Source organism: Meles meles, chromosome 17, assembly GCF_922984935.1.
Source record: "Meles meles chromosome 17, mMelMel3.1 paternal haplotype, whole genome shotgun sequence".
Taxonomy (NCBI): Eukaryota; Metazoa; Chordata; class Mammalia; order Carnivora; family Mustelidae; genus Meles; species Meles meles.
Window position 1 is genome coordinate 33,569,613 of NC_060082.1, and position 12,922 is coordinate 33,582,534.

General features: G+C 45.1%; 1 protein-coding gene across 2 annotated transcripts; it reads left to right on the top strand.

The window, feature by feature from the left end:
- The first annotated feature begins 9,198 nt into the window (after positions 1 to 9,198).
- IL20 (interleukin 20) lies at positions 9,199 to 11,782 on the top strand. Of its 2 annotated transcripts, XM_045983699.1 has the most exons (5): positions 9,199 to 9,357; positions 9,650 to 9,715; positions 9,828 to 9,980; positions 10,586 to 10,660; positions 11,657 to 11,782. In XM_045983699.1, the coding sequence occupies exons 1-5, from the start codon at positions 9,199 to 9,201 to the stop codon at positions 11,732 to 11,734; spliced, it is 531 nt and encodes a 176-aa protein (XP_045839655.1). In that variant the 3' UTR covers positions 11,735 to 11,782. The 2 variants fall into 2 exon arrangements, with proteins under 2 accessions (XP_045839655.1, XP_045839656.1); XM_045983700.1 differs by lacking the exon at positions 10,586 to 10,660 and having other exon boundaries at positions 11,657 to 11,734.
- The last annotated feature ends 1,140 nt before the right edge of the window (positions 11,783 to 12,922 follow it).

A 12,922-nucleotide genomic window follows, 5' to 3' on the forward strand; every position in this document is an offset into this window, starting at 1 on the left:
AAAGATGGGCCAAGAGGGTAAGAAGATAGGCTTTTGTGTGAAATCCTGCTCCTGCCCTTACTGTATGACCTTGGGCAATCTACTTAATCTGAGCCTGTTTCCTTCTCAGTACAAATGCTGGAGAGAGCTGCCTCTCAGATTATGAGGCTCAGGACATCATCTATGGTAGATATGTATGGCAGATGTGTAGTAGGTGCTCATTAAAAATGATGGTTGTTCCTAATGATTTCTCACCTTTTCTAATTTTATTTCCCATAAAAAACTGTTGTTTTGGGAAAGCCTTACTCTTACAGATTTTTTAAACTAGCAAGTGAGACCAGACTGGCCTCTGGATCTGCACTCCGCATGGCGGTCAGCTGAGTTGCTGAGAGGGAATGTGCATTTCTGTGCAGACAGCCAGGCTCCAGCTGTCTTCCTGAATCTCTCTGCTCCTCAGACACCCTCCTGAACTCATCCTTCCTCAGTCACAGACTTATCCCAGTGCGGAACCCCTTCCTTGCCCTGGCTGGACCTTGCCTCATTCATGCCCAGCACAATCCCTGGTGCCTACAGATCACGGGTGATGTCTGAGGCCGATGGGACTGAATGCCCAACCAGGGGCAGACACAGACTCATTCCTGGAGGGATGTTTGGGGACCAGCATATTGCATTTGGCCAAGGAGTTTGGGGGGAGGATAAGTTCTTAAAAAGCTGTTATGAAGGAGCTCTAGAGCATTCTAGAGAGAGTATCTACTTCCAGTTCTGCTTCGGGGAGCCAATTGGTTAGCCCAGTCTCAGACCTCGGCCATGAGCCACCATCTGTAGATTAAGGTGTCATAGAAGAGACCTTCTCTACGCAGGAACAAGGCTTGATTCAGGCATGGGGCCCGGGAGAGGGCTCAGAATCCAGCATTTACCACGAGGGACGTTTGTCCCAGCATGCCCCGAGTCTGGATATCTCTGTCTGATCACTTTCTTAGGTACTAAGAAGATTCTGTGCCTCAGTTTCCTTACTTGGAAAATGAAAAGACTAATCATACCCGCCTCGTGGGTTGCCTGAGGATAAAATGAGTTAATATTTTATGAAGGATTCAGTGCCTGGGATTCAGTAAGTGCGACAAACAACAAAAGAGCCTCTGGTCACGTTCTGTTGCTGTCCTATCTCTGCCCTAACCTGGGTTGAGCTTCCCAAGAACCATAGTTCCATCCCAGGGACAGAAAGTCGTCTTCCTCTTGCTCCTTCCTCTGCACTCCCACACCACCCTCCTTTGGGTTCTCTGGGGCCTGAAGTGGTTTTCCAGTGTTTGACAAGTCAGAGATCCGCTAGTGTCCATCTCCTCTTTCCAGACTGTGCTCCCTGGGGATGGCTACATGGTGAATGGCTGCGCTCAGTATATGAATAGATTAACGTGTGCCTGAAGCCAAGCCAATCCCAGCTCTCTAGGCAGCTTCCTCTTGCAGGAAACCAGTGGCATTGCTTTTTGGCTGTCTAGGACATGCCTTGTCCTCTGTGGATACATCTGTTTGGTACCCCTGTTTGCAGCCTAGAACGAGGAGTCTGTTTTCTCTTCCGTCTAGCTTCCCTAGCTTTGGGTTTGATTTTGCCCCTGATTGTTGTCTTCTGGTCTTCAAGTTCCACATCCTGAAGCCTGCAGGTCAGCGCCTCCCATCCCTCTCCGGGGCCAGCCAGCCCCTTGAGTATCTTGCTCACCTAGATCCCTGCTTCCCTCAGAGCAGCACAGTCCTGAGGGTCCTGGCCACAGCACGATGTCTGCTCTGATAGGCCAGCCCCAGCATCTTCTCTCTTGGGCAGGGAGTTCTCAGTTTTTTGGACCAGCAGGTCTGGGAGCCAGGAGAAAGGACTCAAGACATACTGACTTCACCTCTTCCTCACCTCCTCAGTGTCTTGAACATATCCACTGCCAGCCCAGGAAGGGTGCAGTGGACTCCAGAGGGGGTGCACTCATCTGAGTGCAGATGATGCCCACTGGTGGTGATCTCAGGAGGATGGCACTGAGGCAATGGGGAGCTAGAAATGATGTCTGAGGGGACAGTGTTGGGATAGCAGAGAGCTTAGTCTCTGTGGGGAACTGGTGCCTGAAAAAGGGCTTTGAATCTAGTTAGGGAAATGGATTGGTAAGCAAGACAGCTGAGCTGCTGTGAACTGTGCAGTGTTGACCTCAGCATCACCAAAGGAAACTGGTCATTGGTTCTTAGAAATGGGAGATCTCAAAGGGCCGCTTCTTCAGACTGATGTTCACCATTCATGGCATTGACCCTTTTCAACGTTCTGCGATACCTCCCTACTCCACCCAACACCCCCAGGAGGACCCTCCCTCAGGTACAGAAGCACCTTCTGCTTCAGAAACTTTGTTCTAGCTATCCCACTGCAAGGAGCAAGGGTCCTTCTGCTCCTGCCACAACCTCTCCATCCCCAAACCTCAGAAAATCATTAGTTCTTCAAAGCCTTGCTCCAACCGGGCTCTCTCCAAGAAACCAAACTCAGATAAAAAGTAATCTCCATACCCTGCCCCCCCAACTTCCAGTGGCTATGATGAGCACAGACTCTGCATTTTCTAGGAATGTCCTGAAAACAACCTCTCCCATCATCTCCATAAATAACCTCCTCCTTCTCTCACTTCATGTCACAATTGGGAACGTGTGATTAACATACCAGTGGGTCTTTGCGCCTGCCATTAGAGCCAGGGATCTCTACCCTCTGTGTGCTCTGGACCTCCTTGGCACACAGCAAAGCCTATGGACCCTACTCAGAAGAACGTTTTTAAATGCATAAAATAATACATAGGATTACAAAAGAAATCAATTATATTAAAATACAGCTATCAAAATACAGAATGACAACAGGTAATATAAAATGAATATCCTTTTTTATTAATGCATTAACAAGAGAAAGCAGCAGGCAGGCCTAAAAACTACTGGCATTTCTAAGTAGTGATGAGTAAAAGTGATATTTTGAAGTGTCTGAAATAACTGTAATGTGATACAAAAATATTTGTGGCTTCTGTCAAGTGACAAAGTCACAAGTACTGCTAATATTCTTCTGATTTGTATTTATTTCCTATTCTCATAATCAAAGAAAATGCTGAATTTTGATTAGAAGTTAGGGAAAAGAAAAAATATGGGTTTTTTTCCACCCAACTTCTCCCAGGTTATGATCTCCCATATTAAAGGCTCTGTTCCCCTACAATGCTCTGAGTCCCACAAGAGGTCCCAAGACACCAGTTTTTTCACTTGGGTGCTCTGGGGTCATCCAGCTCAATGCCCACACCTGGGAGTCACCATGCTTGTTGGTGGAACTAAAAGGCAAAGAATTATGTTCATCCCTGTTTTTCTAGATGAGGAAACTTAATTCAAGGCCATGTCTGGACTTTTGTTCCCACAGTCCATGTCCGGGGAAGGGTTTTCCCAGTGGTTCTCACTTGCAGGCAGAGGCTGGGAGGAATTAGCCAACTCTGGGGTCAGCTATGTCAGAGGAAATCTCAAGAGAAAGGGCGGCAGCAAGTCAAGTTGGTTAAACAGAGCAAGATGGAAAGACACAGGAAAAGGAAATGACGTCACCCGTTTTGCAGGCTTTGAGGACAGGGAACTGAAAATGTACACTTCGGATAGTGTCAGCTGCTCCGCCCCTCCCCACCCCGCAGTGGGGTAGCGGGGAAGGGACCAGAGGCTGCAGGCCTGGGAGTGAGAATGGTGTCTACGTGCCCATCCAGGGAGCTGAACTTCTTCCTTCAGCAGAACCTGAACACCCAAGCATTGCCCTCCAAGATGATGCAACTGGGCTGGAAGCCACGTGCCAGCAGCTGTGACGCTGGTGTAGACACGGAAAACCCTGAGCTACAAACGCAGGATGTGCCTTGGGAAAAAAGGAGTGGCTGGGTTTTGTTCTTGGTTTCTAGAAAATTGTTTCCTGCCCAAAAATGGTTTGGTTAGGAAGCTGAACTTATGTCATAAGAAGGGATTCTTCTTTTCTGTCCTCTGCCAGGCTTTTTTAAAACTATGCTGATGCCCAGTTTTAAAACCCTATTTCCTAGAGTTAGCTGGATGTGCTCATGCAATGTGCCCCCACTTCTTCACCACAGCCACATCATCTACCAAGTATTTTATCTGATCACTAACAATGTGCCAAGCACTTTGCTGCGCAGGAGGACCTCACGGCCAGTACAGTCACTACCAAACTTCCTCCCGGCTCTGAGACCCTTCATGGCTCCTTATTGCTTCAGGGAGGGGGGTGGTGAGGACAAAGAATCACAGAAACAAAGGGCAGAAATGAAAAGGACTTAAATCATTTAATTAATTTCTCCATCATTTACAGGTGAGGAAACCGAGATCCAGAGAAGATCCAAGACCACGCAGTGGGCTGCAGGTAAAGCCAGAGCCAGACAATCTCTCTCTAGATTCCTAGTCCAAGTTCACATTCCTTGGCATGATAACTGTGATGATAAAGCCGTATTTCCAGCTTGGTCTCCCATCGCCCCTCTACACGAAATCCAGCTCCAGCCAGGAGCTGTTTGCTAGTCCTCAAATACGTTGTGAGCTTTGCTGCCCTAGTCATCTCTGTCCTGAAAGCCGTTTGTTGGACCCCAGTTTTTCTACTTTGCTTATCCAATCACGTTGCTCCTTGCTGCAAGTCTTCATAACTCCTTGCTTTTGGATAAAATCCAAATTTCTTAATATGGCCAATATTACTTCTGACCTCAAAGCAGCTTATCTTTTACCCTCATCTTGCCATCCTCCTATCCCTGTCTGATTTCAGGCCATTTAGTAATGACTAATTACTCTGTGTGTCTCTATTTTTAGGTTCAGCCAAGCCTGAGAGCTGTGGCAGGATTTAACATAAAGAGGACGTGAAGGGCGCCTGGTTGGCTCTGTGGGTTAAAGCCTCTGCCGTCGGCTTGGGTCATGATCCCAGAGTCCTGGGATTGAGCCCTGCTTCGAGCTCTCTGCTCAGCAGGGGAGCCTGCTTCCTCCTCTCTCTCTCTCCACCTGCCTCTCTACCTACTTGTGATCTCTGTCTGTCAAATAAATAAATAAAATCTTAAAGAAAAAAAAAGAGGACATGATTTTAAATCAGTCTGTTCATCCACCAGGTCTCAGGTATTAACTGAGCACCTACCAGGAGGTCATGGAGTGTTGGGAGCACAAAGATGAACATGGAGCTCTCAGGCTGGTGAGAGATCCAGATATGCAACCCAAATACCTGCAATTTGCTGTGAGGTACAAAAGAAGGAATATGCAAGGCAGAGTGGAGGTCCACAGGTGGGAGGGACCGATTTTGTCCTGGGAAATGGGGGTGGGGGGAGGAAGAGAGAGAGAGATGAGAGAGAGAGAGGTTAGGGTAAAGCAAGGGCAGTTTTATAGAGAAGAGTTGAATTGGTGTCAGAGAATGGAATGGAATCTATTGGATGGATTTTAAGAGAAGAAAGTACTTCAGTGTAGGAAAATGAAAGACTCAATTATTGGATTGCATAGGAATAAGTTTAGTTAATCATTACAGGTAACTTCAAACAAAACAGTGTTCTTCTTGCTTAAAGGAAAGGAATTCACTGGCATGAGAACAGCTTATATTTTCTGAAGCTTTGGGCTTCAAGTATTCTTGCAAATGATGGTTCTCATTACTTTAATCACCATTCTGGATGATCATGAGAAATGGTCTACTGAGCAGCAATGATTAAAAAACAGGCATGAGGGGCACCTGGGTGGCTCAGTTGGTTAAGAGGCTGCCTTCAGCTCAGGTCATGATCCCAGGGTCCTGGGATCGAGTCCCGCATCGGGCTTTCTGTTCAGCAGAGAGCCTGCTTCTCTCTCTCCCTCTGCCTGCTGTTCTGCTTACTTGTGCTCTCTCTCTATCGCTCTGTCAAACAAATACATAAAATCTTAAAAAAAAAAAACAGGCATGAGCTCAAGAGATATTTAGATCAGATATTCACACATATTTTCAATATCTATCAAGCATTACAATGAAGAGTTATGGTCTTCATTTTCAAGGAATTTTAGGGAGACACTCAAAGACATTTTAAGGAGTGCTCTGAGCCAAAGGTAGAAGAGCAAGGAAGCTTAGTGGCATTGGATGTCAGAATTGGGATGGATCTTATCCATTACCTAGTATATTGCTCTCATTTGTACGTAAACAGATGGGTAAACAAATCCAGAAAAATAAAATCATATGGAAAAGTCATCCTGTAAACCTCGGAATCCCTGAACTCAAATACAGGACCCCGGAAACTTAGGTATTAAGAAAAGAGCTGAAAAGGAATGTATTACCATCTCTACCACCTTGACAGTTGGCAAAGCTTTGTATATAGTTAATCCCAGGTGCTTTGATTTAATCTTACCTGGAAATGTGGTCCCACTTGATGGATTAGTCCCTAAGACAGTTTTTCAGTGTCATTGGGGAGGAAAGTCTAAGGCTTATGAAACAGAGGGCAACATCAGACTCTCTTACGTTCCAAAGAAAGGCCTGAAATTGGAAGTCAGAGAAGGAAGGGATTGGCCCTGAAGAAACCCGGTTAAAGGGAACTGGATTCAAAGGAGGGGGTTGGGATGTGTGGCTGATGCTGCAGGTAGTGATGAGACGTTTTATCTTAGGGCTGTGAATTCCAGTGAATAAGGGACAGGCGGGGCTAGGTAGGGAGAGGTAGATAGGGGACTATGTGATTAGGCTCTCAGAAATCCCTAAAAGGGGGGAATTTGGGGAAACCAGAGATAAGGGAGCAAACCCGGCCACCCTGCCCTAGGCATGTGGGGTGGGTCTTGTTTTATAACAGCCACCTGTGACCAACAAAGAATAACCAGACCCTAAAAAGAAGTGAGCCATTAAAAATGTTATCATCAGTCCTTAACTCAAGCCAAAACATCAGAAGAATGATAAGGCCACAAGCTCTCCCATCAGTTCTAAATTAAAGACTGTCCGTGGAGGCCCTTGTTGGCAACCCTGTTGGAACCCCTCTCACTCTTGATTGCTTTTCCTGTATCTTCAGGAACTGTGTGAATAGTGTATCTTCGCTTAATAAAACTCCATCACTTTACTCCCTCTCCATTGTCCGAGAGGGTCATTCTTCCACTCTGGGAGACAAGAACCTTGCTCTCCCGCTTCACCAGCACCACGCTGGATGTGCAGATTATTTAAAAATAAAATCTTAAAAAAAAATTAGAAGAATAAAGGAGGGGATAAAAGCACCTCTTGGAATTCTCTTCCAGTTCCATAATGCAGGGATCTTTCTTGCCCTGATTACCATCTCACCTTCCTTCTGGAAGGGACCCAGGAAGAAAGAAGGAGGGAAGTGTTGAGGTCACACAGCCTCCAAATAATCTGCCCTGGGATTGGGAGGAAGTGCAGTGCCACCAGAGAAATCCCAGGGGAGTTTCAGCCCTCACCTTTTGGGAGCTCACTTCCTTTATGTGACATATATAAATCCCTGAAAGCCTCCTGGCTTGAGACAGACTCCTAGGAGACCAGAAGCAGCAGCCTTTCCTGAACTCCGGTAAGAGAGCTCCCTTTATCTGCACTATGCACACAGTTCTGGGGATCAGGGTGGTTCTCCCAATCATTCACCCAAGTGTGTTCAGGGCCACATATAAAGGAGCCTTTTCCAATAGGACAAAAATACCCTAAGGATAGAGAATTGTCATGTTTATCTTCTCATGCCAGTACCTAACACAATATTTAAGATAGTGTTCACTAAATGCTAATCAAATCATTGCATTTAAACTGTATTTACTATACACCCTCTATGCTCAAGGCAACAAGCATCATTTTCTTTTTTAAATGAATTTATTACTCGCTATATTTTAGATGTATAAATCATGCATCATTTTCTTTAAATGTCAAAACAAGTTTCTGGGGTAAGTGGTTATTACCACTGTTTGGGGGGCTAAGAAAACAAAACTCAAAAAGGTGAGTTTACTTGTCCAGGGTCATGTAGACATAGGATGACTAAAGCGTTCAGGTTTACCTGTGACTTTTCCAGTTTTCAAACTGAAAGTCTTGGGTCTGGGGATCCCCCTCAGTCCTGAGCACACTGGGAACAACCTACCTTGACGGGAACTTGTAGCCAGTACGTCTCAGCACGCCACTGTCAGATTCTGTCTTTGTTTAAAATGTTGACCTGTTGTTCATCATGGATTTTTTTCATTAATTCTGATGTTGCATTAACATATTACTTATCTGGATTATTGAGACTTTTGGTGCCCCCTTAAATTTTGTGCTTGACGTGAGCGCTTTGTTCTCCTCACCCTACTCTCAGCCTCCTATAATTTCTCTTACAACTCAGCAGTTTTGGGATAGGAGCAGCCTATCCCAAGAAGAAATGAATCCCCTTCTTGCCTTTCTTCTCCTTTTGGGGAGTCCTGGGCAGAGCCAAGTGTTGCAGAATGAGGAAAGAGCACCCTCTTGCATTCCTCTCAGATGTGCCTGACTATAGTCTTCCTGTAGAGGGTGCTGTGGAGCTCAGCCACCTCAGAAAGGAGAAGTGTTAGGTGTGACTGGGCTAATTGCCCATCAGATCTTGACTTTCCCTGGCAGTAGGACTATTATGAAATCACCGACTTTCTATTTGCCTTTGGGGCTGAAGTAAATCTATGATCCCCAAACAACCAACCTGATCCCAGACAAATACCAAACAGCTAAGCTCTTCTGCCCCTGGGGGGCAACCATAAAATCCATAGACAGTTTCCCCCAAGTGTTTTTGGTGGCTCAGCAACAGCTTCTGTGAGATTCTGTTTTCCTGCAGTTCCCCTTCGGGCTCAAGGGGACCAGAAGAGTGAGCTACATCGGCATTCTGGAAGGGAAGACAGTATACGTCAATTCGCCAAAGCAAGTTTTAACATTTTCCCTGAAATGTAATACTCACTGCAAGTGCCTGTTGTTCCAGGACTTACCTGCTGGGCAATGATGATGGGGCTGGGATGGGGACAGAATAAAGGAGCCAGGACCTGAAACACCAACTCACACTGAGACCTTGAACGAAGACCCAGAGTCTTTTCTTCCAGGAGGCTCAGCTGCTTTTCTTAGTAAGTTAGAGGAGAGGGCCAGACTGTCCAAAGCCAGACAAAGCTATTGACTTTCACCCGGGGACACCCGGGGAGGGCATGTCCCTGGTGACTGAATTGGCTTCTTAAGACATGATGTTGGGAAAACCAGTAAGTCATTCTCTTTCCTTTGAATTCCTAGCTCATTCTGTCTTCAGATTCTGGCACAAGATGAAAGCTTCTGGTCTTCCCATCTGCCTTCTCTCTGCTGCATTTTATCTCTTCTGGACACCTTCTGCTGGGCTGAAGACTCTCCATTTGGGAAGCTGTGTGATCACCACAAACCTTCAGGAAATGCGAAATGGATTTTCTGAGATACGAGACAGTGTGGTAAGTGAGGGAGGCAACCCCTTCCTGTTCCAGTGGCTGTCTCTCTTCTCTACTTGACTTTCTCTGTCCTCTGGCAGCCTAGCAGTGTGATCACAAAAAGAGATAGGCTGGGGAACTCCTTACCAGGAGGATGTGTTCCCAAAAAACAGCTGTAGTTCATAATTTAAGAGTGTTTTGGAAAGGAATGCTGTCTGCTGAGCTGTGTGGCAGGGAGAAGATGAGAGGTCTTGATGTCTAAGAACTGGCAGTCATCACTGACCCGTCCTTTCTTGTCTTGCCTTCTTCCATTTAGCAAGCCAAAGATGAAATCATTGATACCAGAATCTTGAGGAAGAGTGAGTCTTTGCAATACACAAAGGTATGTGCTTGGTCCATAAAGTTTTGGGAGGAAATATGAATTAGAGGCATCTGCATCACTGGGTCTTGTCCCTGGATGCTCTCCCCCACCAACATACTGGTCTTCTTTGTAGCCTACAGATCAGTGCTGCCTCCTCCGCCATGTACTGAGACTCTACCTGGACAGGGTATTCAAAAACTTTAAGACTCCTGACCACCATATCCTCCGGAAGACCAGCAGTCTTGCTAACTCTTTTCTTACTGTTAAGAAGGAACTCCGGCTCTGTGTGAGTAAAGGTCTTGGCTAAAAAGAATCCATCTCTGCACACAACTTCAGTGACTTGGCAACTAAGTTCTTTCTTACTCCCATTTAACAGATAGAAATACTGAGTCCAAAAGTTCTCATAATCTGTGTTGTGCCATGTGACTAGGTAATAAGAACTCAGTTTTACTGACTTTTGGGTATATGCTCCATGCCAAAAGCCCAAATAACTACAAAATGCTATTGAATATCCAGGATAATTATCTACTATCCATGAAATAACACTTTTCCTATAGGTGAAAGATCCTACAATATATTAGTATATCCTGTGTCCTGGCAGCCACTCAGCAAAGCCATTGAACTCAATATTAAGATAGGATCTGAATGGGACATGGGGATCCAACAAAGAGCTCCATATTTGAGACTACAAAGCTGGCCTCTTCTTCTAGTTGATGATTAGTTTTCTGATCCCCAATGATGAGGTCTGAAAAGACTTTTTCCATTCTGTGAGAATGGAGTATGAGCAAGAATGCAGGTGAGAGAACAGAATTCCCCTTACTTCATGGTAGTGGCAAGGGCAGAAAATCAGAGCCTTTAATAAAACCTATGATTCTGTGGCATTCTTTTCAGCATGCCCATATGAAATGCCCTTGTGGAGAGGAAGCAACAGAGAAATACAGCCAGATTCTGAGTCACTTCGAAGAGGTATATGCAATTTTGGCCTTGGTTGGGATGGGTGTGTTTTCTGGGACTGAGATCACAGATGGGTGGAATGGATAGTCATACTGGTAGAAATCCTGTAGCCCTCAGTAACACTCTGAGGTCACGTGGACCGCCCCTCTGCTTTAACCCAGGGGATACCCATCCAGGTTCTAGAAGGATGCTGTCTCTAGAAGCTGCTCTGGGATTCAGGAGAGAAGGGCCCTAACGCCATCAAGTCACTCCAGGGACATCTGGATCTTCCAGCTGTACAAATAAGAGGCAATAGTTTCCTAACATTCACACACTCACACATACCCTCAAAAACATTCAGTCTCAAATTCACACATGTCCATGCCATATTATTTCTCATCTTGGTGCCTTTGCACATCTGCCAGGAAGGCCTGGAGTCTACTCCTCATTGACTAATTCCAACTCATCCTTTAAGACTCATCCTAGGCATCACCTCCAGGAAGGTACTGACTATGTCTTCCAAAATTACTTATGTCTCCTGTCATCCCATGGGGGCTCCATCCTCTATCCACCCCACTACATTTTGGTTGTCTGCTTCTTTCTCCCTCACTTGCCTGAATTCCCTGTCAGTGGGCCTTGTGCCATTCATCTCTGAATCCCTGGGCAGCCCAATGCTTGACACAATAAATATTTGTTCATCTGAAGTTGCACAGTAGCAACCCTTACACACACACACACACACACACACACACACACAGCCTAATTACTTTGATCTCTGATTCAAGAGGCTTGAGTTGTAGTCCGAGTTCTGCCACCCCCTAGGCTTCACTTTCCCTATGTAATGGACCCCATGATTTTCCTTCCTCTTGTGAGATCCCAAGATCCCATAACTTCTTTCAAGGTCTCCATCTTGAAAAGGGTACTGTGCTTACAATCCCCTGCAGACCTACCAAGGAAAGGAGAGAATTAACCCGGGAGCATGTATTGTCTCTTTAGGAGATGCTCACCACAGAAGTGTCTGTCTTTCAGCTTACGCCTCAGGCCGCAGTGGTGAAGGCTTTGGGAGAGCTGGACATTCTCCTGCAGTGGATGGAGGAGATGAAATAGGAGGAGAATGATGACCTTACTGACAGTGGTGCTGGCCAACCATCCCAGTCCTTGGTACCGGCAGAAGCATGACCCCAAACCATCATCTCGCTGCTGTAGAAACTAGTGCTGGTCACCATATACTGGTCACCATGTATATATTATTTATTTATTTATTTATTTATTATTTACTTCGTTATTGTGGTTGTCTCCATGTTTTCCTACTCTTAATCTAGTTTATGGGTTTACAAGATTTTGATAATACTTTTTCTATTGTTGGGTGTATTTATTAGTTAATGTATTTATTTTTGCTATTTAACTTATTTATTTTTATTTGTGAAGATAAGACTCATTAAAAATTGACGGATTATATTTATAACCCGACGATAGGTTTTCATACAGGTTTTTGTACAGGAAACAAACCCTCTAAATTCTAAAGGGGTGGCTGGGGTTGTCATCCATTTTATTAAATTAAGGACGTGTTTACTGACTGCCAAGACTCTGTGAGTTCACTTTTAAAGTGAACTAATGGCTACGAAGTGTGGGTTGTGGAAGAAGTTCTGATGTGAAATTGCAGACTTCTCTTACATTTATTGACCGCCCCCACTCAGCTCTCCAACCCCAAACACACTATGGAATCCTGTATGGCCAAAATGTATTTCTACAAATAAAGTTTTCTTTGCATAATATCTTCATGGAGTTTGGAAATGCTTCAGGAGCAAAAACCATGGTGGGGAGACCTTGAATCTTTTATTACCTTATTACTTCTTGCTCTTTTGGGAAAGAAAGATACCAATGGGAACCTGGCTTTCTTTCTCCTATTGAATGCATTCCCAGCTCTATGTCTTAATTGACTCTTATTTCTGATCCCACAACTCTGCCCTCTATACAAAGGGTCTGCAACTGAGCGAAGGGCTTCAGTCTGCTTTCACCTTGTTGGCTTTGAGCACTGTCCTCTCTGAACCTGGTTTTCTTTCTCACCTTGTGTTCACTTTAGCAATCAAGAGTCTTGATTTCAACACAAATTACGATAGGCAGAAGGCTCAGTTATAAGGGTTAAGAAAACATGTAAAGTGTAGGTACTGAGCCTTGCCTAGATTGGTGCATGAGCACTCTCTTGAGGTTCTTTTACTTTGTATTCTGGACCCCAGGGTCTAGATTGTTTCTGGATCAAGTCTTTGTCTTTGTGACCAACTGCTAAGTCAGTGT

Coding starts and splice junctions, on each gene's coding strand:
- IL20 (XM_045983699.1), top strand. CDS start 9,199: ATGAAAGCTTCTGGTCTTCCCATCTGCCTTCTCTCTGCTGCATTTTAT. Junction 9,358..9,649: donor CTGAGATACGAGACAGTGTG/GTAAGTGAGGGA, acceptor TCTTCCATTTAG/CAAGCCAAAGATGAAATCAT. Junction 9,981..10,585: donor AGAAGGAACTCCGGCTCTGT/GTGAGTAAAGGT, acceptor CATTCTTTTCAG/CATGCCCATATGAAATGCCC.